The 26,427-nt window shown below is 40.7% G+C and overlaps 1 protein-coding gene across 2 annotated transcripts in view; it reads right to left on the reverse strand.

Moving 5' to 3' along the window:
* igf2bp1 (insulin-like growth factor 2 mRNA binding protein 1) overlaps positions 1-26,427 on the reverse strand; it is a 44,247-nt gene that overhangs the window by 14,946 nt on the left and 2,874 nt on the right. For both annotated transcript variants that reach the window (XM_026165944.1, XM_026165943.1), the window contains exon 2: positions 26,036-26,096. In XM_026165944.1, the coding sequence (XP_026021729.1) occupies positions 26,036-26,096 (61 nt within the window). The remainder of the gene's footprint in view (positions 1-26,035; positions 26,097-26,427) is intronic.

Genomic DNA, 26,427 nt, shown 5'->3' on the forward strand with positions numbered 1-26,427 from the left:
CGGTAAATCTCGTTTGCCTCACTGTGGGTGTGGAAAACCAGGCCCAGGTGTGTCTCATCCTTTTCTTCCATACGTATTCCCACTCCTTTCTACATCTCTGTATGTTTCCTCCTTCCTCCATGCCCTGGAGTTTTCCCCAGGGCTGCAGGCCGGAGTGACAGTTTCAGTAGAAGTAACTTTAGATGCATGAAAGCTTTAAATAGACAGTACAAACCTGAGGAGGAAGGAGGAAACTGAGCAAGAGGTGGTGGGAATAGGGGAGAGGGAGGAAAAGAACGGGTGGGTGGGGGGTGGTGCAATGTAAGGAGAATAAAGCCGTAGCCTGTCCGTGCTAGATAGAAGAGACAAGTGAAGCATATCAGTCAGTGGAAAGGATCGTCACCTACCAGCTGGAAATATGTGTTAATGCACAGGTGTGGAAAAGAACTGTAAAAGAAAAGAAGGGAACATCTCCTAAAGAGTAAATCCACGTGGAATTACAGAAGACAGAAAACCGCATGCTCTCAATGGGTTCATGATGTCTGGCAATTTAACGGTGTGTAAACAATAAGTTAGTTACTGATTTTGTTTTCCAAATAAGTAAGCAAACCCACGATGAGTACCACTCCCCATCTTCAGCATATTTGGAAGCTGAATCCAGTCTGTTACATCTGTGAACTTCTCTTCTCTAAAATACCAAGTCAGCATTTTTTTCTAATAAATAAAAAACAAACAATATTGTGCAAAATTAAACACAGACCTGGAGAACTGTCCAGGTCTGAGAACATAACTGTCACCATTTCTGGATTTGCCTGGATTTATAGGGGAAAAGCTGTTTCCCTCACCGACAGCACTCTCATTGGTCCATCAACACCCAGTTCCACAACTTAAATCTAAGTCCAGCGCGAGCTTTGTGGAGGAAGCCGACGGTGCAACAGCTACATGCGAAGGTGCACAATATGTGTGTGTTACTCGTAAATATCCCCGACTTATAATAACAGAGTTATTAACTTTGGTTAATTAATATGCAAAAACTTTGCTGAAAACTGAAAATAACCTTTAACCAAAAAAACCCCAAAACATTTATTTCTTACTTTTATTTCTTTATTCCCTTTTACACTTTTCACATACTCATGAGACAAGAACAGAATAAAAGAGAGAAAACTGAAAAACAACTGATTCACTGCCTGTGAGAACTTTGAATTTAACGTGTTGGCGAGAGAGGCCTCCGTTTGGGAATTCCTTTAGGTTAAAAAGGGGGGAGGGTGTAGCAGTAGGCTACGGGTCAAAGTTCAGGCTCTGTTCGCCACTCTGACCCCGCCCGCTGCTCGTGCGGTAGGTCTCCATTTTGGAGAGGCGAGGGTCTCCATTTTGAGAAGTTGAATTGCGCCTCGCTGTTTAGGTGGGCCGTTTGTATTTGAGGTCTATAGGCACAGCTTCCATCTCAGGGTTAGGCCTGTGACATTGTTACCGTGGACAAACTTACCAAATCAGACTTTTTAAATTATTTAATATTCAACGTGTGCCGTTTATATAGGTGTGATTCAGCCTCTGTGAAAACGAGTTAACCCGTTACGCTTAAAATAATCCCTGCGTTTAACATTCGTCTAAACCTTGGTTTTGTATTTAAAATTATATTATTAATAATAATCACATGAGCTGTTGGCGTTTCAGCACCTCCACCAGCTCTCCCCTCTGCGCCTCCGCCCCTCCTCCTCTTCTCGCCATTTTGTGTTCCTATAGCCGTGTCATATAACCATTGTACCAGGCGGAGGAACTGCGGCCCCACAGCCAAGCAGTGGCGTTAACCTATAGTAGGAAATGCAGTCTGCGCAGTGATACAGGCGGGATCAGGGAGTAACCTCGCGTGTTACACTGTTGCACAGTTTATCAGAAAGCGGTCACCTATTGATAAACGGGAAACGAGGCCGGAGACGGAGGTGCTCCTCATGTTCAGATTGTAAGGTCACATGTCTGTGCGCCATTCCTGCTGATTGTAATAATGTCTCCACGGATAACCCGCGACGTGGAGACAAAACACACGTTGGCGTTGTTGTCGAGTTAGAGAGCTTTACGGTCCGCCCTGAAATGGTATCCAGCATAAACACAGGTGTTAGAAAGCCAGGTTTGCGGCTTCAATAGAAAAGCATATTCCTTCCTTGTATTCCCCCCCACACACAAATAATACTATAGACTACATACATGTGAGAACCAGTCATCGGCCATGTTGACCAGGCAACGCCCATTTACTACAATGAATGTGCAGTCACATGACAGCGGAGAGCACATACAGCACATGAGAGGAGGAGGGCGAGGAGCCCACATACGCCATTACATGAACATGGGATCATGCAGGCGATGTGTTGGGTTGTGGGCTTCTTCATACGTCTGTTTTATCTCTCAGCTACCACCATAACAGTTGATTCAGTCCTGTTATAAGCTGTACAGTTGAGTAATATTTAAAACACGGCTGTGGTGTGAGTACGGTTCACCCCTTTAACACATCCCTCCGCGAGGTGCCTTACTCTCAGTCTCCGCATACTGTCGGAGATAAGTCCGCCACGAAATGTTTACGGGAACTAATATGCAGGCCGGGAGTGCGTGCAGACACCGATCTCGTCTTAATCACCTGAACATAGGGATTCACTGTGAGCGCGCGCGAACGCTCTGCTTCCCCTCCACGCGCAGCCTGTGTAGTGGGGAACGCGCATGTCCATTCACAAAGTGCTTAAAAACTACTCTGAAGTTACTCCAGCGGCGCGAGGGAGGAGGGGGCTAACAGCCTTCTATAGAATGTGTGCCACGAGTGCTCGCGGCTGATATAGCGGACACGTTTGGGGGTTGTTGTTCGGGTTTGTGTGGCCGCGAGGATTGGAGAAACAAAAAGTGTCGGCTTCTGTTTGCTTTTTGCAGCCGACAGCAACGATTAAACTCCAACCCGAGTAAAGGTTGTAGAGGGTTTTTTTAAGGTCCCGAATGAACGCTTCGAGTTTAACACTTAAAAGAACGAGCCGCTGTATGACCGCATCTCTACATTTTTTTATTTTTTCGTAGCTCAACCGACAAAGTTGTGATGCGGCTGAAAACAGATTAATGTCACGTAGAGCCACGTTCTCGGGTTTAATTTGAACACGAGGAACAACTCAATAATATGACAATATTAAATTACTGTAACATGGCGAGTTTTCTCTGTTACTGTAGGGTCTTTACAATATAAAGCGCCTTGAGGTGACTGTAGTTGTGATATATGAGTGAACCGCCATGTTAACCTGATAACGGCAGGCTGTTGCTCATAACATGTATTTTAATGACAGGAGACGGTCGGGAAAATATTGAAAGATTTGAACAATAGTTCTTGGACCAATTAAAGACATTTAACTCCAACAAAAATCTTGGTTAAAGAATCAAGAAGAATGTTACCATCTAAATCCAATTACTACATTTTTCTGATTTTTGGTAGCTTTATTTCTTGAAAAAAAAGTAACAGGCAAATATTTTTACTGTTTCCAGTTTCTTTACGTTTTATAACAAATGTGTTGCAAAACAGTCAGAAGGAAAAAGGAATAATTAAGATTCCCTGCAGACAAGAGAACAAAATGAGAGTAAAGGCCTGCCTATTTTTCACCTGCAAACAGCAAACAAACAGTTTTAATGTCAACTCACAAACTGGTTTTAAGTACGGTTTTTTTGTTCATGTTGGATCCCCTCACCTCTACAAAATAAACAACATGAGCTGATGATGTTACAAAGAAAGCCAAGTTTACATTATTTTAAAGGAAAAAAATAAAAGGTCTAAAACTAGGGCACACTTCTGTGAACCAGAGATAACAAATACCAAAATCGAATATTAGAATTTAAGGATTCACTTTGCTCTTCACATATTTATTTTAACTTGTAAAATGTTTATGATTTAAAAATAATAATAATAATAATAATTGAGCAATATTTAAGGTGGAATTTCAGGGAAAGCTGAAAATGGGACGCATGAATATGAAGGGAAAAAAATTAATACTTTGAGGAAAAATTGTGTTATAATCTTTTAGAAGAGTAGGTCTTAGTATTTTATAAACAGACAGATTCTTTCTTCATAACATGTCTCTCAACAAAAATACAGAGTCCAGCCCATTCATCCTGTCACAGTCAGCAGGGAACTAAAGAAAAAAGCCATCAGCTGATTTTTAACATTGCAGCTTTCTATACTGTCTAAACATACAGTCAAACATTGTGCAGAAAAAACGAGTGAAAGCGACACATGATTGTTTGATTTGTTACACTGGTTTCAGCTGTGAAGGTAAAGCACTGTTGAGCGAGAGCTTCGGGATTCAGTTTTTTTTTTCAACAGCATTAATCTTCTGTCATAAAATAATGAAACGAGAGTGCGTCTGCGCATTTAGGAACTTCAACAAGCTTCCAGATTTTACTCTCTCCACAGACTTTTATCGAGTCATTTGTGCAGCTGTGTCTGGGTAAGAACACAGAGCTTTTTCTTACTGTTCATTAAAGAATATTTGTCAGGACAACAATTCTGGTCCAGAACTGGAAGACTTCAAACACATAAAACACAAACACTCCACATATTCATTCCTTAAAGGCAACACAGCCATCATATGTCCAGAAAACGGACTCTTCTTATGTTAATATTTTAGAGACAGAAACAACAAGTTACCAAGTTTTGCATTTTTGTAAGGATTTATTTCGTGGACAGCAAACAGAAAGTGGACGAGGGCCCAGCTTCTGCCTCTCCCCGCTTCAAAAACAAAATGGGGGAGAAGGAGTAAGAAGGGAGGGGAGTTCCTGCTTTGTCTTGAGAGAGAGACAGCGAGTGAGAGAGAGAGAGTGATGTCAGCCTCTGCTTTGTTTTGAATCTGTGAGGAACAGGGTGGGGCCAAGAGTAGCCTATAGAAAAGCAGCAAGAAAAGGGGCCCGTCTGCTCACCGCCCACACACACACACACACACAATTTTTTTTTTAATTTAAAAAAAAATTGTGTATGTTATATACATATATATATTATATACACTAACACGAACTACACACTTCTCCTGTCTCACCGCCTTGGATTTCCTTCCTTGAGTTTCCAGCTTTGAACAGCAGAGGGCCGAGTGAGTCATCGAGCTCCTCACTGCTGTTCAGACCTCAGTGAAACAAGTTTCTATAGCATAGCCAGCAAAACACTGACAACGTGGAGTTGAGTTCATATTGAGATGAGAATTTTAGGTCTGTGGTCACTGCAATGAGCAGTTCAGGGAGAAAAAAGGAGAAAACTAATCAAGAATATCAACATAAATATATTACAACTGCAAACTGTACTGCAATAAACATAGTAATGACAAAACACATCGTTATCATACTTTCGCAGGAATAAAATCCCTGGTTTTGCGTCCCCACACTGTTAACATTTGCATGCAGCACGGCTCACCCAGACGTGACTGTGGTGCTCAGCAGATTGTGTCTGACAAACATGACAGCAGTAAGAGTTCAGAGTGCAAACAAATCTTTCAAACTGTTTTCCCACAACATCAAAGCTCAGTCCTTAGACTCAACTTTATTTTTTAAACGTGACAGATAATTAACAACACTTTACATGTACTGAATTTAAATATTTAAATATTACCAAAGCTTTCAATTTAACTCCCTTGTTGTTTTAATAAAAATAATAATAATCATTATTATTATTATTATAACAAATAATAATAACACATAACAACATTATAATAACTGTTTTTAATGATATTTTGTTTTGAATTTTTGTTTTATCACAATTTTTAAGCCAAGTAAAGTTTAATCTGAAAATAAAAGAGAAACTCTTCACCCAGTTTTAACTAAATAACCTCTCCCTTTGTGTGCAAATATTATCCAGGCTCAGATGTGTAATTAAGTTTCTCGTGTACAAACTAAGTCATGCTTCATAAATCCAGGTGTAAAACAGTAAAGTGTAAACAGAGCTTCAGCGAGCACGGTGGGAAAAAGGAAAAATTGCTGCACACACAATGTTTTGCAGAGTGACACCTAATCGTCACTATGAAACACTTTTTAAAATATTATTGTGAAACATGAGGGGAGCTTTCATTCCAACTTTATTTAAACCACTTGTCTTCATGTTGTATTTCATACAAACCTTATCTGGTAGCAAACAGCTACATCAGATTTAAGTGAATGAAAAGGATTTGTAAAAATACAAATTCATGCTGCAAATGTAACAAAACCCAGCTGCATTAATTAGGCAGTGTACTCAAAAATAAAATAAAATAAGAAAAGCAACATGTGAGATTTTTAAAACAATTTTAAAATGAATAAATATGCAGGAAAATACTAATGAAATAACTAACACAAATTAGAAAATGCATACACATCTTCTATAACATTATCACAGATTTCTTTCATTTAAAAATAATTTTAAGAGGAAAAAAACAAACAAACGTTTTTTCTCGTCTTAAAATGAAAGCGAGTCCAGTCATGAACAAAGACATGAAGATGGTAAACATTCATCATCATAACACTGTAAAGTTTATGGCAGGAGCCTGGCAGTGGCTGTCGTCACATCACTTAGTCTGAGTCTGCCAGCCGTTTCCCTGCTAACTCATTACCAACACAATGAAGATCATCTCTCATACACCTCGCCTGAGACTCCCTAAGCTTTACCATCACATGCTGCTGAAATGCAGAGCCAATAAATACGCTCTCGTAGTGCCCATGAACATGGCAACTCTCCATCACCCTGACAGAAGAACTGAAGCCTGCTTGATTTAGTTTCAGAATAACAGACGACACTGTGCAGCGACTCTGACCTGTGCAGACCCCTCAAACTCTCACAGTATCTTCTCGAAGGTTCTCACCCAACATCACAGCATACAACCGTGGCACCTCCTTCCACATACACACATGCCTCAGCACCACGTGAGCTAGTGCAGTGGATGTGATATGGCACACCCCCAGACTTGCACACACCCACTTCAGTGAAGGGAGGAGGGAGAGAGGCATAGCACACTTTTATTGCTGGGGGAGGGGTTTCCTCTTTCTTTCTCTATCAGTCCTTCTTCTTCCCTCTGCAGCTCATGTGTGTGCGAGTGTGCATATGCATGTGCGCGGCCACACCGCATGCCTGTCTGTCAGACATGTGACCAGCAGGCATAGCTTCTATTTTAACTCTGAGAACGGCAGATTGAAAGGAGAAAGAAGAGCAAAGTTGACAGAAAGCAATCAAAATCTATAATGTGGCTCAGGAAAAAGCTTTATGTATTTCAGTTCATTTAACGTTCATTCAGAGGCAATGCATTTAAAACTGAACTAACATTTATACTCAAGTTCCCACAAAGTGATGTCCAGAAACCCTCAGGGTTAAGAGTTCACCCAGATTTATGTGTCCACAGCAGGGATCAAGCCACAGGATGATTCGATAAATCACAGTGTTGACACATCAAAAGCGAGATGATCACAAATCCCCACCGTCATCCTTTGGACAATGAAGCCTGGACTACTACTACTACTAAATCCCTCTTCCCCTGACTGTCAGCCACGAGTTGCTGCTGCAGTTTGGAGCAATACTGCAGAAAACACTAGTGGATTTGACCAAATGTTGGCTTCTCCGAGTTCCTAAGCCCAGTGGTCCCCAACCCCCGGGCCTCGGACCGGCACTGGGCCGCGAGAGTTGAGGCTCAGGTGTGAAATGTATGGTTTTCAGGGTTTTTATCGGTTTTCAGCGTTATTTTGTTATCGTTATGATAACTGTGATAGTGATATTTTATTCCTTTTGCAGTCATTTATTCCTGTTTGTGGCAGGGACAAATGTCATAGTAACAGTGTGTCAAGCACAAAAGGTTTTCAGCTCTTCATCATGTCTTTAACCATTTATTTATGCACATTATTGGCCAAAAGATTGGTTAGTGTCATCCCATTTGCTGATATTAGTCAACAAAAAAGTTGCTGATACAGAATTTCTGCACTGATGCTGATTGGTGGATACCTAGGATAAATTTATAGGTCGTAAACCTCGACACAGAATCACGATTTACACACACACAAAAAAAAAAAAAAAAACAATCCTTCTCCCAAGGACAATGGCTTTTGCTTTTGCCTGCTCTTTATTCCTTTCACTCTGAATGCGATGAACCCAACACTCGTGCAGATTCTCAGCAGTGGAAACTCAAGTCGCAGACAGACAGACATAGTGAAGCCATGTTGGACACAGTCAGTGAGTCACATTAAAAGGTTGCTAGTTTAGCTCAGTGGGTAACATATGTCGCATTGATAGACAGAGTAGGCCCAGGTTCGAGTCCCACCCACCCCTTTGCTGCACATCTTCCCTCCCCCTCTCTGTTTTCCTGTCTATCCACACTGTCTCTATCCAATAAAGGCTAAAAGGCAAAAAAAAAAAAAAAAAAAAACCTTAAAAAAACAAAACAAAACACTGAAATTTAAAAACCATTGTTCTGAGTCTAAATATAGACCGAGCAGCCCGTCAACGCATTTTGCTGATCAAAGGCAAAAGAGTTGCCTGCAACGCATTTATGTGGCACGAACATTCATCCGAAGAGAGCATTTCAACAACTTTTGCAAATTATGCTCAATTTCACACAGAAATTAATCAAGTGAAGAAGCAGAAAGAGTGAAACGTTTTAACATCTTACAACATTCCAGGAATTAGTCAAATTGCATGGCCCCTGACAAGCAAACACTTAGTGACAGTGGAGAAGAAGAACTATGGGCAGAAATCTGTGCCATCAGAAACTGAATTTGAAAAAGTTAAATTTGAATTTTAATGGCTCGGATTGAATCTGAATTGTAACTTGAATAAATGCTTTTAAAAACTGAATATGAATTAGCCTAATTTGAAATTCAATTTATTGGTTTGAAAATGATCAACATTAAATTGAATTTTATATTCTGAAAATGAATTTATTTGCTTTGAAACTGTATTTTATCCTTTAAAAGTTTAGCTCTCGAATAATCTCAGATTCACTTCACACCATTCAGTTTCAGTTCTACAATTCAGTTTTTTGGGACTTACACCCGGTTCCAGTTCAAGAGTAATGAGCGCAGATTAATAGAACTACGTTTTACTAGCGGACCGAAAGTGTTACTGACGGGAATCTACAGCATCTTGAGCTGAATTAAGACTTCAGAAGTCATTCGTCATGTCGAATGACCAGCGGATAAACTCTCAGGTTGGTAATAAATGTATTACATGTACATGTATTACTGTAGCTGCCTCCACCAGTGTGTGAATGTGAGAGTGAATGAATAGTGGCATTGTAAAGCACTTTGGGTGCCTTGAAAAGTGCTATATAAATCCAATCCATTATAAGAACAAGCGTCACGTTAACAAATGATAGCCGTACGGTAACTTTTATGCTTCTTGTAGCTGTTAGCTAAAGACGCCAATTTAGCCTAGTTTGCCCTGAATTCAGCTTTGACAAACAAATATGATCGACTGCCCAAACCTTTGTATTTTAGCTTTATTTATGTCTTACACAGCATCCCAACTCTTTAGCTAACTTAATAACTTTAGCTAAAGTGAATAGTTAGTCTAATTCATTAGTGCAGCATTACTGGATCACCTCTGAAGTGATATGATATACAACTATCACTGAAACAGCAAACTTTGTAAATAAACAAACAACACTTCTCATTCTCTAAACGTTTGGCCACAGCTGTAGATTACACTATCAGTGCTTGTTCACTCTTGACAATAATTACATTTCTTTTTTTTCCTCTCTTTTATTTTTTTCTTATCTGTGTGAGCACCTGTGTGTACACCTGTGAGCATGAGCGCGCTTGTATTTAAAAGGTTCCTTCATGTAATGATCTGCTAGAGGGTGTGGGGGAGCCACAGCCCCGTCCTCCAGGGCATGAAGCAGGTATGGAGGAGATCAAAACTCCAGACATCCAGAGGCCCTCAGAACACAAGAGACCAAGATGTTAAAAGATGTCCCCAGAGAGGTGGCGTCTGATACCCAACCTGACATATGGACACAGACATACAGGCACACACAGATACAGACATCCATTCCCACCCTCATGCTCTCATATGCAATTACTCCACACTCAACCAACGTGGAGACAGACATAGAGAGACACTGTACACACAATCACACTCCCCAAGCGTACTCTAAGAACCGGGTCTAGGTACCCTTGCCCCCGGAGGGGGAAACTGCACCCAGACCCAGGGGGTGTTACCCTTTTCCCTGGGGTGGGGAGAAGCAGACCGCCTCGACTCCGCAGCAGCAGGGAGGCCCCACACTCCAGACCCCAGACAATAATTACATTTCTAAATTCTCTTTGTGCATTTACAGGTAAACAATATCTAATATTTTATCTAAATGACTGCTTTGTCTTTGAAAAGGTGAAGAGCCTGCGGCCGGTGATGGTCCAGTTCTACTTTAAGTACATCCTTACGGTGGCTCACAGGACAAGGTTACATTCCTGTCCTGCCAGAAGAGAAGAGAAACTTCAGAGTCTTCATGCAGTTCAACCACACCTGTCATATTCGAGGGCCGGTGTCATGCACCTTTTCCATGCGTCCCTGGTGCAACACACCTGAATACAATTAGTAGGTCATTAGCAAGAGTATAGCACTTGACTGCATGCTGAGGTGGCAACCCCTAACCCTACTCAAGTAAATTTAAGTAAATGTATGTATTTGGAAACATATACTTCTAAAATACTTTTATTGCACCATGTTCATTCACTCATGAGCTGCTGTAACATGAATCAAATGGCTGAAAACTATTCACTTTAGCTAACTTAATAACTTTAGCTAAAGAGTTGGGATGCTGTGTAAGACATAAATAAAGCTAAAATACAAAGGTTTGGACACCGTTTTGCATGTTTCCCTACTGTAGGGGTCTCTGCAAGCATACAGGGCTCTGACAGGGTACAAGATGACAACTTTGCAATTCTACTAGAAACAGTCGATCATATTTGTTTGTCAAAGCTGAATTCAGGGCAAACTAGGCTAAATTGGCGTCTTTAGCTAACAGCTACAAGAAGCATAAAAGTTACCGTACGGCTATCATTTGTTAACGTGACGCTTGTTCTTATAATGGATTGGATTTATATAGCACTTTTCAAGGCACCCAAAGTGCTTTACAATGCCACTATTCATTCACTCTCACATTCACACATTGGTGGAGGCAGCTACAGTAATACATGTACATGTAATACATTTATTACCAACCTGAGAGTTTATCCGCTGGTCATTCGACATGACGAATGACTTCTGAAGTCTTAATTCAGCTCAAGATGCTGTAGATTCCCGTCAGTAACACTTTCGGTCCGCTAGTAAAACGTAGTTCTATTAATCTGCGCTCATTACTCTTGAACCGGAACCGGGTGTAAGTCCCAAAAAACTGAATTGTAGAACTGAAACTGAATGGTGTGAAGTGAATCTGAGATTATTCGAGAGCTAAACTTTTAAAGGATAAAATACAGTTTCAAAGCAAATAAATTCATTTTCAAACCAATAAATTGAATTTCAAATTAGGCTAATTCATATTCAGTTTTTAAAAGCATTTATTCAAGTTACAATTCAGATTCAATCCGAGCCATTAAAATTCAAATTTAACTTTTTCAAATTCAGTTTCTGATGGCACAGATTTCTGCCCATAAAAAAACTCCCTTTTAACAGGAAAAGGCCCCTCTCAGAACGAGGCACAGGACAGGACACCCACTTACTGCGGCTGGTTGGTGGCAAGAGGAAATACAAGAAAGTGGAGTGCAGAAAAAACACTTTCAAATTAATGTTCAATTTTAAAAAGTTAAGAATCCTTAAATTAGTTACAGATGAAGGGGGAGACCAATGGGAGCTCAGTGCTTCCGTGGTGCTCAGTGGGTGAGCAGGCAGCTATACTGCACATGGCTGGAGTTGTTCAAGTACGACCTGTGGCCCTTTGCTGCCTGTATTCCACATCTTCACTGCTCTACTATCAAATAAAGGCCAAAATGTCCAAAGAATATTTAAAAAGAAGAAGAAGGAGAGGAAAAAAAAAAAAAACAGAGCAGACCACACATCAAGTTTAGTCTTCTATCAAAGGTTGAAAAAAAAAAAAAATAGAAAACCCAAAATCACATAATTCCTGAATTATGGAGCTCACGAGTTTCATTATGGAAAAGTGGTGTAAATGTTCTGATTGGTTCCCCCACCAACACCACCAAGGGAAACCCCATCACTACAAGACACTGAGAAGTGTTTAACACTTCGCAACAATCTTATTAAATTAATAATCAGAGGACTGGGGACAAATGCGTGTATTTGTCCCCAGTCCTCTGATTATTAATCAGTAGATCTTCACTTTCTTGACATTTTAAATTCTCATTTTAATATTTATACACTGAATTTCTTGAGGGTCTGCAGACACAAGACTCTAAACTACTCACTCTCATGTGTGTTCTTACAGATATGTTTATTAAATAGGCAAGGCCCATTTTACATAATGATTATTTGACATGCCGCTACTAGTACTACTAGCCCGTGAAAACAGCAGTGAAATGTCTTCTGTGACCTCTTAATGACAACTCTGTTCAGCTGCATTATGGGAATTGCAGGATCTAACAGATGTATTGCTTAAATGATGAATTGTGGAAATTGTGATACTTAAAAGAAAATCTGCAATTTAACTGAATGTTTTATATCATTAGCATGTTTTTTTAAAAATTAGTTTCTACATCACTATTTTGCTTTCCAAAACACTGTGGCTGCAAACTTTTCTAGACAAATTAGACTAAAAATAAATGAAATTAAACCCTTTCAGCATGAGCAGGGTTCCAATTAAAACACACCAGGTCTAATTTACTGTTTCAGTCTTTCTAATACAGTTATTTGCATCACATAGGAAAGGCTATCATATCATTCAAAATAGTACCGGTATACAGTGGGGCAAAAAAGTATTTAGTCAGCCACCGATTGTGCAAGTTCCCCCACTTAAAATGATGACAGAGGTCAGTAATTTGCACCAGAGGTACACTTCAACTGTGAGAGACAGAATGTGAAAAAAAAATCCATGAATCCACATGGTAGGATTTGTAAAGAATTTATTCGTAAATTAGGGTGGAAAATAAGTATTTGGTCACCTCAAACATGGAAAATCTCTGGCTCTCACAGACCTGTAACGTCTTCTGTAAGAAGCTTTTCTGTCCCCCACTCGTTACCTGTATGAATGGCACCTGTTTGAACTCATCATCTGTATAAAAGACACCTGTCCACAGCCTCAAACAGTCAGACTCCAAACTCCGCCATGGCCAAGACCAAAGAGCTTTCGAAGGACACCAGGAAAAGTATTGTAGACCTGCACCAGACTGGGAAGAGTGAATCTACAATAGGCAAGCAGCTTGGTGTGAAAAAATCAACTGTGGGAGCAATCATCAGGAAATGGAAGACATACAAGACCACTGATAATCTCCCTCGATCTGGGGCTCCACGCAAGATCTCATCCCGTGGGGTCAAAATGATCATGAGAACGGTGAGCAAAGATCCCAGAACCACACGGGGGACCTGGTGAATGACCTGCAGGGAATCAAATCCCGCAGTGCCAGACGTGTTCCACTGCTGAAGCCAGTGCATGTCCAGGCCCGTCTGAAGTTTGCCAGAGAGCACATGGATGATACAGCAGAGGATTGGGAGAATGTCATGTGGTCAGATGAAACCAAAGTAGAACTTTTGGTATAAACTCAACTCGTCGTGTTTGGAGGAAGAAGAATACCGAGTTGCATCCCAAGAACACCATACCTACTGTGAAGCATGGGGGTGGAAACATCATGCTATGGGGCTGTTTTTCTGCCAAGGGGACAGGACGACTGATCCGTGTTAAGGACAGAATGAATGGGGCCATGTATCGTGAGATTTTGAGCCAAAACCTCCTTTCATCAGTGAGAACTTTGAAGATGAAACGAGGCTGGGTCTTCCAACATGACAATGATCCAAAACACACCGCCCGGGCAACAAAGGAGTGGCTCCGTAAGAAGCATTTGAAAGTCCTGGAGTGGCCTAGCCAGTCTCCAGACCTCAACCCCATAGAAAATCTGTGGCGGGAGTTGAAAGTCCGTGTTGCTCGGCGACAGCCCCAAAACATCACTGCTCTCGAGAAGATCTGCATGGAGGAATGGGCCAAAATACCAGCTACTGTGTGTGCAAACCTGGTAAAGACCTATAGTAAACGTTTGACCTCTGTTATTGCCAACAAAGGTTATGTTACAAAGTATTGAGTTGTATTTTTGTTATTGACCAAATACTTATTTTCCACCCTGATTTACGAATAAATTCTTTACAAATCCTACCATGTGGATTCATGGATTTTTTTTTCACATTCTGTCTCTCACAGTTGAAGTGTACCTCTGGTGCAAATTACTGACCTCTGTCATCATTTTAGGTGGGGGAACTTGCACAATCGGTGGCTGACTAAATACTTTTTTGCCCCACTGTACATTTTTTCATGATATAAAAGTGTGATAGTGATATTGCTGCTATAGCAACAGCGTGCTTTTATGCTCCCTAGTGCAGATCAGCGAGAAAAGCCTGGGCATGTCTGAAAGCTTCATGTCAGCCACTGACGATTTAGTACCTAAAAGGGAGCTACTTCAAACACCTCCCAGGAAGCACTGCATTTTGCAAAATGTGTAGGAAAACTGATCCTAAAGATGGAAGCAACAAGCACGTTTCACCAGAGGCAGAAACACATTAAAGTACAACCCGGCTACAAAGGAAGAGATGCTAGTAGGTGGTGATGTACGACCCAAATGTAAATAAATGACTCCACCGAGCGCTGCTGGAGCACTTGCTAGTTACACTGAACGTGATGGTTCTCTTATGTTGTGTCACTGGATATAATGCTGTGTTGTGATAATGTTTGAGACTATTTGCCCAATTCTAAAGAAATAAAATGCCCCCTACAAAAAAAGCAAAAGATAAAGACAAATTGCATCAAGGCTGATGCTTCCTGTCCACAAACGTGTGTCCTGTCGGACAAAAATTTCAAGAATTCAGATCTAGCGGGCAACGGCGTTGGGCCCCAGCTCCCTCGGCTCCATCTGACAGACACGCACGCAAACACAGACACGTTTTCATCCCCTTCAGGAACGGGGGTTTTGTCGCCTGTTGGTGAGGAGCTCAAGTTTGTAAAAGGCCATAAAAAGCTATTAAAAATTCATTAACTTAAAAAAATTAATAAGTTAAGGAAATAGTAAGAAAGATTCAGTTTGATTCAGATTAGGTCACCATTCTCAACACCTCATTTTACAGCAGCTGGGTAATTGTTTAAAATTTTTACTTGAAGGAGGGGTTTGTTTTTTTTTAAGTTTAGTTTTTTTCCTCGTAGAGGTTTGATGTACGTATTCTATAAAACTAAAAGCATCCAAACTGTGCTGTAAAGTTATGGATTTCTACTCGTTGGTTTACGTAAAATCCACTTTGGTCGGGAGATTAAGTGAAGCTTTGTGCTCTTTGTCTGACTGTTTATACAAGAGGCCTGTTGTTCTCGGAAAACAGAAGCGGAAGTGGAGGAGCTGAAGGAAAATGTCTGCAATCAATGCAGTTCAGTTTCCTTGCATAAGCACGAAGGAAGACCTCCATTTCTGACCTGTTAGAAATACATGAAAGTGTCATTCGCCTTTGCAGATAACTGATCTCATGCTACGGCTCCCCTTGAAATCACAGTTCCTATTTAAAATGAATGTGGCTCCGATTGTTTTATGCAAAAAATTATAAAATTAAACCAGTTTTTGTATTTAAATGTTATAAATCAATTCCAACGTGTAGGATTTTTTTGCAATTTTACAGCATTTTTGAACTGTGTTCTCTGTGGTGTTGTATTTTTATTTGTGTAACTGTCTGCTGTCAGGGTTAATGCTGACTGAGCTTTGTAACACCCTGAAATGATTGGGGTGAAAACACCAGCTCAAAATACATGACAGTGACTTACATCCTGTAAAACATTATTTTAGTGCTTCCACATTCAACCAAAAGCTGAGAAACACCAAGAAACACAGATTACCACTTGATGTATAGAACAAATGCTTTAGCAACCTGGCTAGCCAATATTTGCAGGGAAGCTTCTGCTTTGTTAAAGAAACGCGTTATCTGTAATAAAAGCATGTGTTATATTTGGTTAGCACTGGTTTTGTGGCTTGTTTTTACTAGTTGGTAAAGTTTTAGCTTAGCTTTAGCTTTTCAGCCTAAGCAGTCAGCTTCTAAATATATATATGTCATATAAGAAATAAAAATGAAAAAAGGTTAAAAAACACATTGACAATATTGTCAGTCAATAACGGGCCATAGTACAATTTAAGCAATTCTTTACAGTGCTGTAAAAATCCTTTAAAGAGAATAAATACAACATTTTTAACAACTACAGACTAGATGTACCAATCTTGTGGCAGAATTGCATTCTCTCTATTTAACTTGACTTTTCTGTTTTAGTTTTCAGTTTATTGATTTTATTGCAGACAATTATTTCTAAATCTTTGTGAAATGGTTTAAATAGTTTACTCTTTTCTTCCTTTATTTTATAAATAGAGCACAATTGTAATCATATGCAATATACAGCACTAACATATTGGAGGAATAATAGGTGCAGTTCATACAACTTCAGTACCCGTTCGACCAAAGTGTGGGCTTAAATGTGCACGTTTTAGTTTTTTAGAAAAACTGAAAAAAGCAAGTGACTAAGAATGGGGGGGGGGAGAAAATCTGTCCTATTTAATGGCATTACTGTGTGCAAGTGAGGCAGGACTCAGGTACATGCACGCACGCACACACACACACACACACACACACACACACACACACACACACACACACACACACACACACACACACACACACACACACACACACACACACACACACACGTAAACATGAGGGGCCCCATCCACCATGCACACCCGACCCCTGGCCCCAACAACCCTCCTCCCTTTCCTACTTTCGTTGTCTTCTTTTCTTGATCACTCCTTCTTCCCCCCACCCCTTGAATGTGTGTGCACCAACTAATGTAGGGAGAGGACAGATGGTTTGAACCAGACAGAAGAAACAATCAGAAAGATGGGGTGGAGGGGGTAGGTGGGGGTCTTCTTAAAGAGACAGATCTCATTTACCCCTTCACCTACATTACACGCGTGCCTCCACTGTCCTCGTCCCTTCATTTTTACACCCTCTCCTCACCTTATTTTGGCTTGGACCTTTGTAATTACATTCTACATTAATATTGTTCTTTAAGTTTTAATGTCTTTTCTCTCTTTTATAGACTTAGAAATGAAGAACCAGTGGTTAGCTAAGTTTCTTTGTTTTTGCCTTTCAAAATAAGAAAGTAGAGGAAAATGCATTCTTACATCTTTAAATTTCACTTAAGCTCACATGTAACCATTTCTATTGCCCAGGCTGCTCAGATAACACTGCTAATGCTGCTTCTTTCCTTTTGTTACATTTGGATTTAGAAACAAACAGCAAAAATCTGACAATGCTCCACAGAAGATTTTAAGCAGTCATGGGCCAGGAAACAGACCAGTTCATATCACAGACTTGTGCCTGTAGAAATTAACCTTTTAATAGTTGGATCAGTACAGTTTGTTTTTACAGAGTAAAATATTTGAAATCGAAATACTTTGCACAAAACACCATTTCTACATGTATGCTGACAGAAATAATAACTAAACGGGATAAAACCATTAAATAGTTCCGGCAACACAAACACCCATTTGAAACAAAGCTTTCACACAGATAGGAAGACTCAGCATGAATATATACGACACCAGTTTGGTCCAAAAATGTAGACCAAGTGAAACCAGTTACTGCAAGAACTCAAATATCACAGTCATATCACACACTGCAAAATGATTTTACGTTGTCTGATTGGATCATTTATGCACTAATTCAAGTTAAAATAAAGCACATTTTTATTCATGGTTAGCTTTCATAATAAGTGGTTAGATTTTCACAAAAACAAAAACAGATCAGTTTAATTCCATTACTTTATAGGAAACTGACTTCACTGTAGTTCCTATTATTTCAATGCAGTGAGCAAAACCTAAACTTAATGAGCATCACCAAAACATTTTTACCTGAAAGAAAAACAAAGAACAGCTCTTTGTGTGCTTCTGTGCGACTACAGTGACCCTCAATGACTAAATACCTTCATTAATGTTTTGCTATTCTCACTGCAAAACTAATGAAATACAGAACACAGCCGAAAATAAACTTCCACAATACACCCAGTCTGGATGCTGGAATACTTTTCATAGAAGAGTACAGACTGCACTAGACGCACACAACAGCAGCTCTGTGAAATTACATCCGACTTAATCAGCAAACGGAAAATTGTTTATACTGCAAGCTTCCATTTGAGTAAGACGGCAAATTACTAGTAGTAGTATAGTGGTAGGAATTGTAGTACTGATGTACGTTAAGACTGTTGCTGCCTAGCGGAATGTTTTGTTTTTGTTTTTTTAACTGTAGCTTCAATAATTTGCATTTCAGGAGCAGATTGTCTCTATTGCAGGAAAAAATGAATTACACAAGTATGTGGGACATTATCTCCCTGCAGTAGAACAGAAGTATAAAACTGCTGATGAATGCCAGTTAGAACAGTAAAAGGATTATTCTTGTTTCTGCGAAGTTGTAACTGGCATAGACAAATGCTGTCCTTCATCTGCCTTCACGTAGCTGCAGTTGAGTTGAGGAATCTGTTCATGCCGTCTCAAAATTATCCACAGCTATTCTTTTAGTTTGAATGCACGGTTTACCTCTCAGTGCATCAACCACTGCAGAGCAGCAGCCTGTCTAATCAGATTACAACTGAGCTATCCCTCAAAACTGTTTGTCCAACATCCCCGAGCAATGCAGTTCAGCTGACATCAAAATTTAAACCACATTCATCCTCCTTCCTGTGACTCTCTCTGGATCCTTTTGGTTTGTCTGTCTGCTCCTCGTTCCCTTACCCGGTCTCAGCTCTTGTGCAGACGGGGCTGAAATGGTTCGGGGATCACGGCAAAAAACAAGAGGGCGAAACGAGCACACTGTACCAGAGAGTAACCAAAACAGCACAATGAGACCATGAACACGCTGAGCAGAGAGCGAGCAGAGAGAGCAGAGAGCGAGGATAAAGTATAAAGTCAGAGCATGCATGTGGGTGAGCGAGGCACAGTGCTGCTACCAGACGATTGGTCGCACCCCTCTTGCTCCCTCCGCCCACTTGTCCCCTCCTCCTTTGCCAGCCATGAGAGAGGAGGAAATAAAACCATAGCTCGCCTCTCTCCTTCAGCTCTGTGTACTGCTGTGTGAAAGTGCTAGCCACACACATCCAGCTCCTCACATGCATGATCGTTTGGGTGCATTTAAAGCTGCGGCACACTTTACATGGGGGAAAAGGCACAAAGCTTCAGCAAGGGAAATTACACAGAGGTGAAAAACAGAGCAAAGATTTACACACACTGCATACATTTCATAGCTAAGAAAAAACAAAGAAATCTGCTAAAAAACTTGAATGTTTCGATAGCATAGTGTTCACTGATAAACAAGATCTTTATTCCAACACAGCTTTGTCAGCAGATATTCAGGCATCTGATATTTTAAACACTGCTTTTTATGAACAGAGTTTAACTGTGGTACAAAACCTACAGCCTCATCACGTATACAGGATTTTCTGGGCTTACCGGTAGTTTACAAACTCATAACACACATTTTTGGATGCTAATGGAGTTATAAAATGTCACTAATTGATTCCTTCTCTGTACTCCATTCACTGCCCATACAATTTTGTTACAATCATGTAGAAAATATAACATTTGCATTCATGTACCTTATTGATCCAAATGCTGGACAAACCATTCGTTTATTTAAGGAGAAGAGAATACTGGCTGGTTTAGCAAATTTACCTACGAGGCTACAAATGACCAGAGATTAAACACTGTGGAGGAAACTGGTAAACTTGGGCCATCCAGACATTCTGAATAATTTTGGGAGAATAAAATTGAGATGTTTTACACAGTCATCACCTCTCGATGGGGAAAGGCCTGCTTAAGATTTATTCAGACTACTGGAAATACAACTTGTTAAATTTAGGAACTGCTTAAATAGAACCTGTCTGGCAGGTGAAGTAGGCTAAGAAATGTCAAAAAGTGTCCTGTTACTTCTGGCATAAAACCAATACAGCACTTCATACAAACGTAACAGTCAAACATGGTGGTGGAAGCATGAAGACTATGACTGTTTTGCTGCTTTCAGGAGCTGGATGACTTGTAGTAATTGATGGAACCATGAATTCTGCTCTCTATCAGAAAATCCTAAAGGAGAACATCCAGAAGTCAGATTGTGCACAGAAGCTCAAATCCGCTTCAGTTATGCAGCAGAGCAGTGATCTGCAACATACCAAAAATTCCAGCTTTGGCGAAAGCTTTTTCACACCACTACATGTTAGCTTCACCAAGAGATTCAAACTTTAGAAGCAGGTGGGACAAAGTCTGAGGCCATGGTTCTGAGCCAGAAAAGGATAGATTGTGCGCTCTGGGTTCAGAACAACTTGCTTCCTCGAGGTCGAGCTTGGGTATCTCAGGGTCGTGTTCATGAGTGGGGAAAGAGTAAGACAGAAAATTGATGGACAGACTGGTGTCTGCAGGAGAGGCTGTACCAGTCTGTTGTGGTGAAGACACCAGCGTCATGGAGAAACTGTGGATTATGGCCACAGGCTGTGGGTAGTCACCAAGATAATGCATACAATGGCAAAAATTAACTTCCTCCAAGGGAAGTCCAGATTCATCCTAATGAGCCCACAACGCTCACTGGACTGGTCGTGTTGCACGCAAACGGTGACGTCACCATAGCTCCATAACATTTATACCAGTGCTGAGGGCATGAGTACTAGTCCTGCAGTATTTTCCAAACAGATGTCAACACTCAGACAAAAAAGTTTTTCCACAGAAAATCGCCTCTTTTCAAACTGTTGCAACATTTCCCCCTAAAATGATGGTCACATGATCAACCACTCATGTCTTCAAAAAAACTGAGGACTGCACAACCAGCCAACATGATGCCAAAATGCAGCGAGCACTACCGGATGTGACATCACTTTTAGCGTGCAGCAAAACTTGAGTGAAATGGGCCCATTAGAGATTGTTATGAGTGCTGTCACTTGGGAGGGGCTCATAGTAGAGCGATTGCTCATCCACAGCAGAAAGAGCCAGTTAAGGTAGTTCAGGCATCTAATTACGGTGGCTTGAACGTTAGATGTCTGGGGCAGACTCAGGACATTCTGACTTTGGTCTTAACATCTCCCCAGAAGACCTGACACAGTGGCCAGGGAGGGGGACGTTTAAACGTTACAAGCCAGGGAGTTTGGGATTCACTAATGCGATGAAGACAACATCACCTAATGATGCACAGACTTTGACAGACCTCTTAGACTCGTCAGAAGTAGAAGGGCAGTTTTGATCATGGAAACTGTTTTGTCCACCTCAGAGAAAAAAAACAACAACTCGAGTGGGAAAGTGTTAAGATTTTTTTTTGTTTGTTTGTTTGTTTTTTGGGTTGGGGGGGGTCAAATCTAAAACCACTTCCTCGTCTTCTGACTTGGACACTGCATGCTAAACAGTGCCCCATTAAACCAGATAGCAGGTTTATTACAAAAGCATTTACAGCCAAGCTTGTTGTGGAGATGATTTTATATACGTCAAACTCAATTACAAGAATGGACAAACAAATGGTGCCTAAAATATCTAGAATATAGCTGTTGCATCCATTAAAGGGAAAAAAAAGTGGGGGGACACAACATGTACAGTAACTTCACTCAGCTGCTAAAAAGAAAAAAAAGCCAATACAAAATGTGCAACACCATTACAGAAAGGGAGGAAATGACATTTAGCTTTTGAAGCCACTTTCATAAGAAAAATGGAAGGATATCAGTATTTCAGAGGATGTTCCCAGCCATTTAACTGCTAACACTGTGATGTTATTTGGACGTGATCTATCAGTCAGTCTATGAGTCGCAGGAATCTTTTTCTCTTTTAGAGGTTTTCAGTGAAAATTAATAATTATTATTATTATTTAAAAAAAAGATTCCTAAACAGTGAAACAATGACAGCAGATATGCTGGCATGCTTCACGTGCAGCAGTATTTTCAGGATTCCATGCATTTTTTTCCTTTTGAAGGAAATGCAAACAGGAAGCTGTAACACATGAAGACTAATGCATGAAGAAAGTAGAACAGGTTGCAGCCTCCAATGCAATTTCTCCTGTTTTGAAAGGAGCCAACATCATCATTTCCTTTTTGGATACAAATGGAAAAATGAGTCGAGACTCAAAGGAGACTGGAATTAATTCCCACAATTATGAAATTACAAAATTTTGGTGTGCTGTGCATAAAGGCCTCATGTCGCGGTGAAGGCGGGGTGCAAATCCTAGCACACTGAACGCTAAAGATAACATTTTGGTGCCAAAGGTCACAGCATACCAGAATCAGACACTAAACCCTGCCTCTAGAAGCAAGGACATACAAAGATACTACAAAGTGGGAATAATAATTATTATTATAATGGTTTTTAGCCACACACTAATTATGGGTGAATTATGTTTATTCAAAATTCCAACTTTTTTTCTTTTTGCTTTGTTTGTTGTTTATAGTTTTAGTGCAAGGAAGAAAAAGTCTTCAGTGGAAAATAAATAAATAATCGATCTGTTTTAAAGTACAATTGTTTGCATAATACTGACCCAACAACTAAGTATTGGCCAATGGCGTCTGTAAATACCATTATATTTCCTGATGTCAGACAGCGGGGCTAATACCAGTTGATACTGATATTCTGCAAGTTGCCCGTGCGAATGTTTAGAGGGAGTGTAATAAAAAATGTGAACTTTGCAGGAATGCACCTAAAATCAAAGGCTAATTTTAATATTTTGTTTGACTACATCTCTTGTAGAATCAGTGTAAGACAATTATTACAAGACTTCAAAGACTTTAAAAAACGCAAAAGAAACACAATAAATAAGCTAGCCTATAATCTGTAGCAGCTCTCGTTTTACCTGTGACATCCAACAAGACTTTTTTTTTTTTAAGTGCCAGGTTGCTGCAACAGAATTTTGCAGAGCATGGGTAACAGATGGAAAAAAAAACACACACACACCTACCCATGCCATTTATATTTCAACTGGGTTTAACGGGATTTTTGGTGGGCGTCACCACTGATTTTCTTCACGCCAACAGCAAGCGTTCTATACATTTCCCCTCTCCAAAGAGGGAGGCTTGTTCTCTCTGAGAACCCACACACACACAAAAACTCCCCTCCCTTCTCTCCCCTCTCCTCTTCCTGTAGCTATTACAACCCCAGCTTTCCACCTTGCCAAACCCTCTGCAGCCTTACACAGTAACCAAACAGCTCTCTCTGAAACTTATAACTTGTCCATCTTTAACGTCCATACACACAAACGCAAAAGGTACCGTTCAAAACACGGTCAGAGGTCAGGACAGCCAGGGCCAGCGCCCCCTGCACTGAGACTTGTGGAATATAAAGAAGGAATTGAACCTTCATTCTTTTAGTTAAGGGACTGACACCCCCACCCCACCTCCTTCAAATAGCCCAAAGGGCTTGTTCCTTCAGAACAGCCGCCACTCCCACACAAACACACACACACCCTCCTTGAGGTTCAGAAGCAACTGCAGGAGAGCAGTTTTAAGACGTTTAAACGTATGTACTCTGGCAACTTTCTTTTAAACACGTGTAGAAACGCGAGCACCCCCGAAACCTTTTACTTCCACGTTAGAATCACAATAAATGAGAAACATTCAAAACGGTATCAAAACAAGCAGCTTATTGAGTGAAAGTAGATAAAAATAAAATATATGCTGGAATCTATTATTTTGAGTGTTTTTGCCCAAATGCGCACGTCGCCAGAAAACGCCTGATTCGTTGCCCCACAGTCTTTGTTTGACAACTGGAGGATTTTAAACATTTACAAAATAATTTCGTAAAATCAGCGTTTGCGCAAACAGCTCGCACACGCTTGTATGCTGGAGATGAGCAGATGTTTTGCATAAATATTTAAACGCGATCATTTTGCGACATAATTTGGATAATTTAGCTCTGGCTGACGGACTACACGAACAGCCATTTTAAGAAAGGGCTTCCACAAATTTCACAGTTTTCCGTCATGTTAATATTTTTCTAATTTTTTAAAATTTACTTAAATTTAAAAGAAAAGCACACACACACACTGGAACACGTGATGTAGGCCACGGGGCGACCCGGGCGCTGACGAGACCCAAAGTGACACACTGTGGAAAAAAAAGAATAAGGAGCAATCTGTACAGTGGCTGCTTCATTCAAGGTTTCGCCATTTTGCCCTCCATGCCTGACGTGGTGCAACTCCTCTTTGCGTGGACGCACCACGTGTTGTGAAGCCACGAAGGGCCACAAGCTCGTCCCACGGTACCCCCGCACCCACCCACTCACAAATCACCTTTATTATGGCTCTTTAAGGTGATCACAGTCAAGATCTGGGACTCTTCACGCACCCGCTAAGACACCTGAAGGCATTACAGCCATGTTAGCTCCGTGTGTAAGGCGAGTTTGGCAATAGGTGACCACACTCGGCCCCACTCATCCACACAAAGACCACGCTGCTGGGATGTGTGTGCCACAGCCATGTTGCAACGTTTTTACTCTGCTTTCGTGGCGCAGGGCGGGCGCCCCAAAAGCCAGCTCAGTTTGAAATATTCGGCCTTTTTCATACAAAATCCCACGAAGAGTGATTACGCCAAATCGTAGCATTTATTAAAAGGCAACAAGTGTGGAAATGGGGTGGAATCTTCTACATTTCCTGGCCATTTTGGCTCATGGTGAATACGCACACACATATACATACGCACACATGTGGCCAAATGGCGGAACATGGAGAACTGTGCTCAACTCGTATCTGTGCCAAAGGTTACGGGCATAAATGATGGGCTATAAGAGAATTGCATAGTGCTGTTTGAATGAAGCAGGTCAAATGAGCACAATGGACACCAGTTAGAGCTACTACTGAACCGCAGAAATTTCATTGACACTCACCCAATTACAAAGAAGCCACAGCTACAGGTACACTATCAGGCTGCCACATAAATGTGTCCGAGTTGGCGTGAAGCAAAAGGTATTTAAATGTGAAATATTCACACCCAGCACCTATTCTGGGTTAAAACGAGCATTATATATTTAAAAGAAATACTACAATTACTAAACAGCACAGCTGTGTTTTAATTGGAAAGACGTGTTATTAATGTAACTAAAAAAAATAAAATAACAGCTCCATTAAATCACAATTTCCTCGTCAAATACATTCTAAAAGAAACCTATAAACGAAATAAAATAATCAACACACCGCATTTCCGTCACAACTCACAGCATCATTAAAAACTGATTTGTTTTCAGAGTGTGAACGTTAAACCGAAGAGTTTTAATAAAAGCAAAAAGCGAATATTATCCATGCACACGTTAAAGCACTGAAAGGTTGTCCAACACGTGAAACCACACCACTATACATTTATAAAATACATATGTGCCAGTGCATTTTTAAAATCGTGTTAAAGAAATTGTGTAGTGGCTGTAGTGTAAGGAAAGAGTAATTACATAAAAGGCTGGGCCTAGAGCATATAGTAAACCACAGGACGTGCTCACATCAACACTGCGACTTTACGAAGAACCTATATCTACGTGCTTGTTGAGCTCACTCTAAAAACACAGCAGCATTTTAAAAGGACGAGTAAAAATCCAACCACACTGCACAGAACGGCAGGCACCTAGCTAAAGCTGTCACAGTTCAGCTCCACAGCAATGGCCGACAAAGTTGAGGGTCCACGCTACACTGCCACACCAACAAACACAGCCAAGCTAGCCACTGCTAGCCTCACAATGGCTTCTAACGTCAAGTGGGCGCAAGGGCCGAAATCTGTGTCCCACTAATAGCAAATCATTCAGTGAAGTCGTTGTTTTCACTTATTACCCCATGAGAGAAAGACCCACATAAGGTGATGCAACACATGAAAGGTTTTTTCCCCTTTTCTTTTTGAGAAAGGAGGGGGAGGGGTGATACAAGTGCTCAATGTACCTTTGCTTCTTGGGGACGGAGTGTTCGACCTCAATACGTTTCCCATGAAGTTCCACTTTACCTGAAAAAAGGAAAACTGGTTCAGAACAAAGTGTGGCTAAATGCTAACTGTGTACTAGCTGCAAAGGCCTACGAAGGGAATCTACTGTATTCAGGGAACACAGTGTGGGTTGCCTTGCGGTTCACTTATTTCCAATTAAACCTGGTGATCTTCCAAGCACTCGTGAAAAGTACTAAGAAGCAGTTATGTTGAAAGTGCTCAAAACATGCCCTAAAGTCGGGGAGCAAGTGAATAGTGTACATCACGTCACTTTCCGTCTGCTTGAATCCCTCAGAAATGCCAAGCGATAACTATACGTTTATCAGTTTAACTCTGAGTGGCAGTTAAAAGG

Source organism: Astatotilapia calliptera, chromosome 4 (genome assembly GCF_900246225.1).
Source record: "Astatotilapia calliptera chromosome 4, fAstCal1.2, whole genome shotgun sequence".
NCBI lineage: Eukaryota > Metazoa > Chordata > Actinopteri > Cichliformes > Cichlidae > Astatotilapia > Astatotilapia calliptera.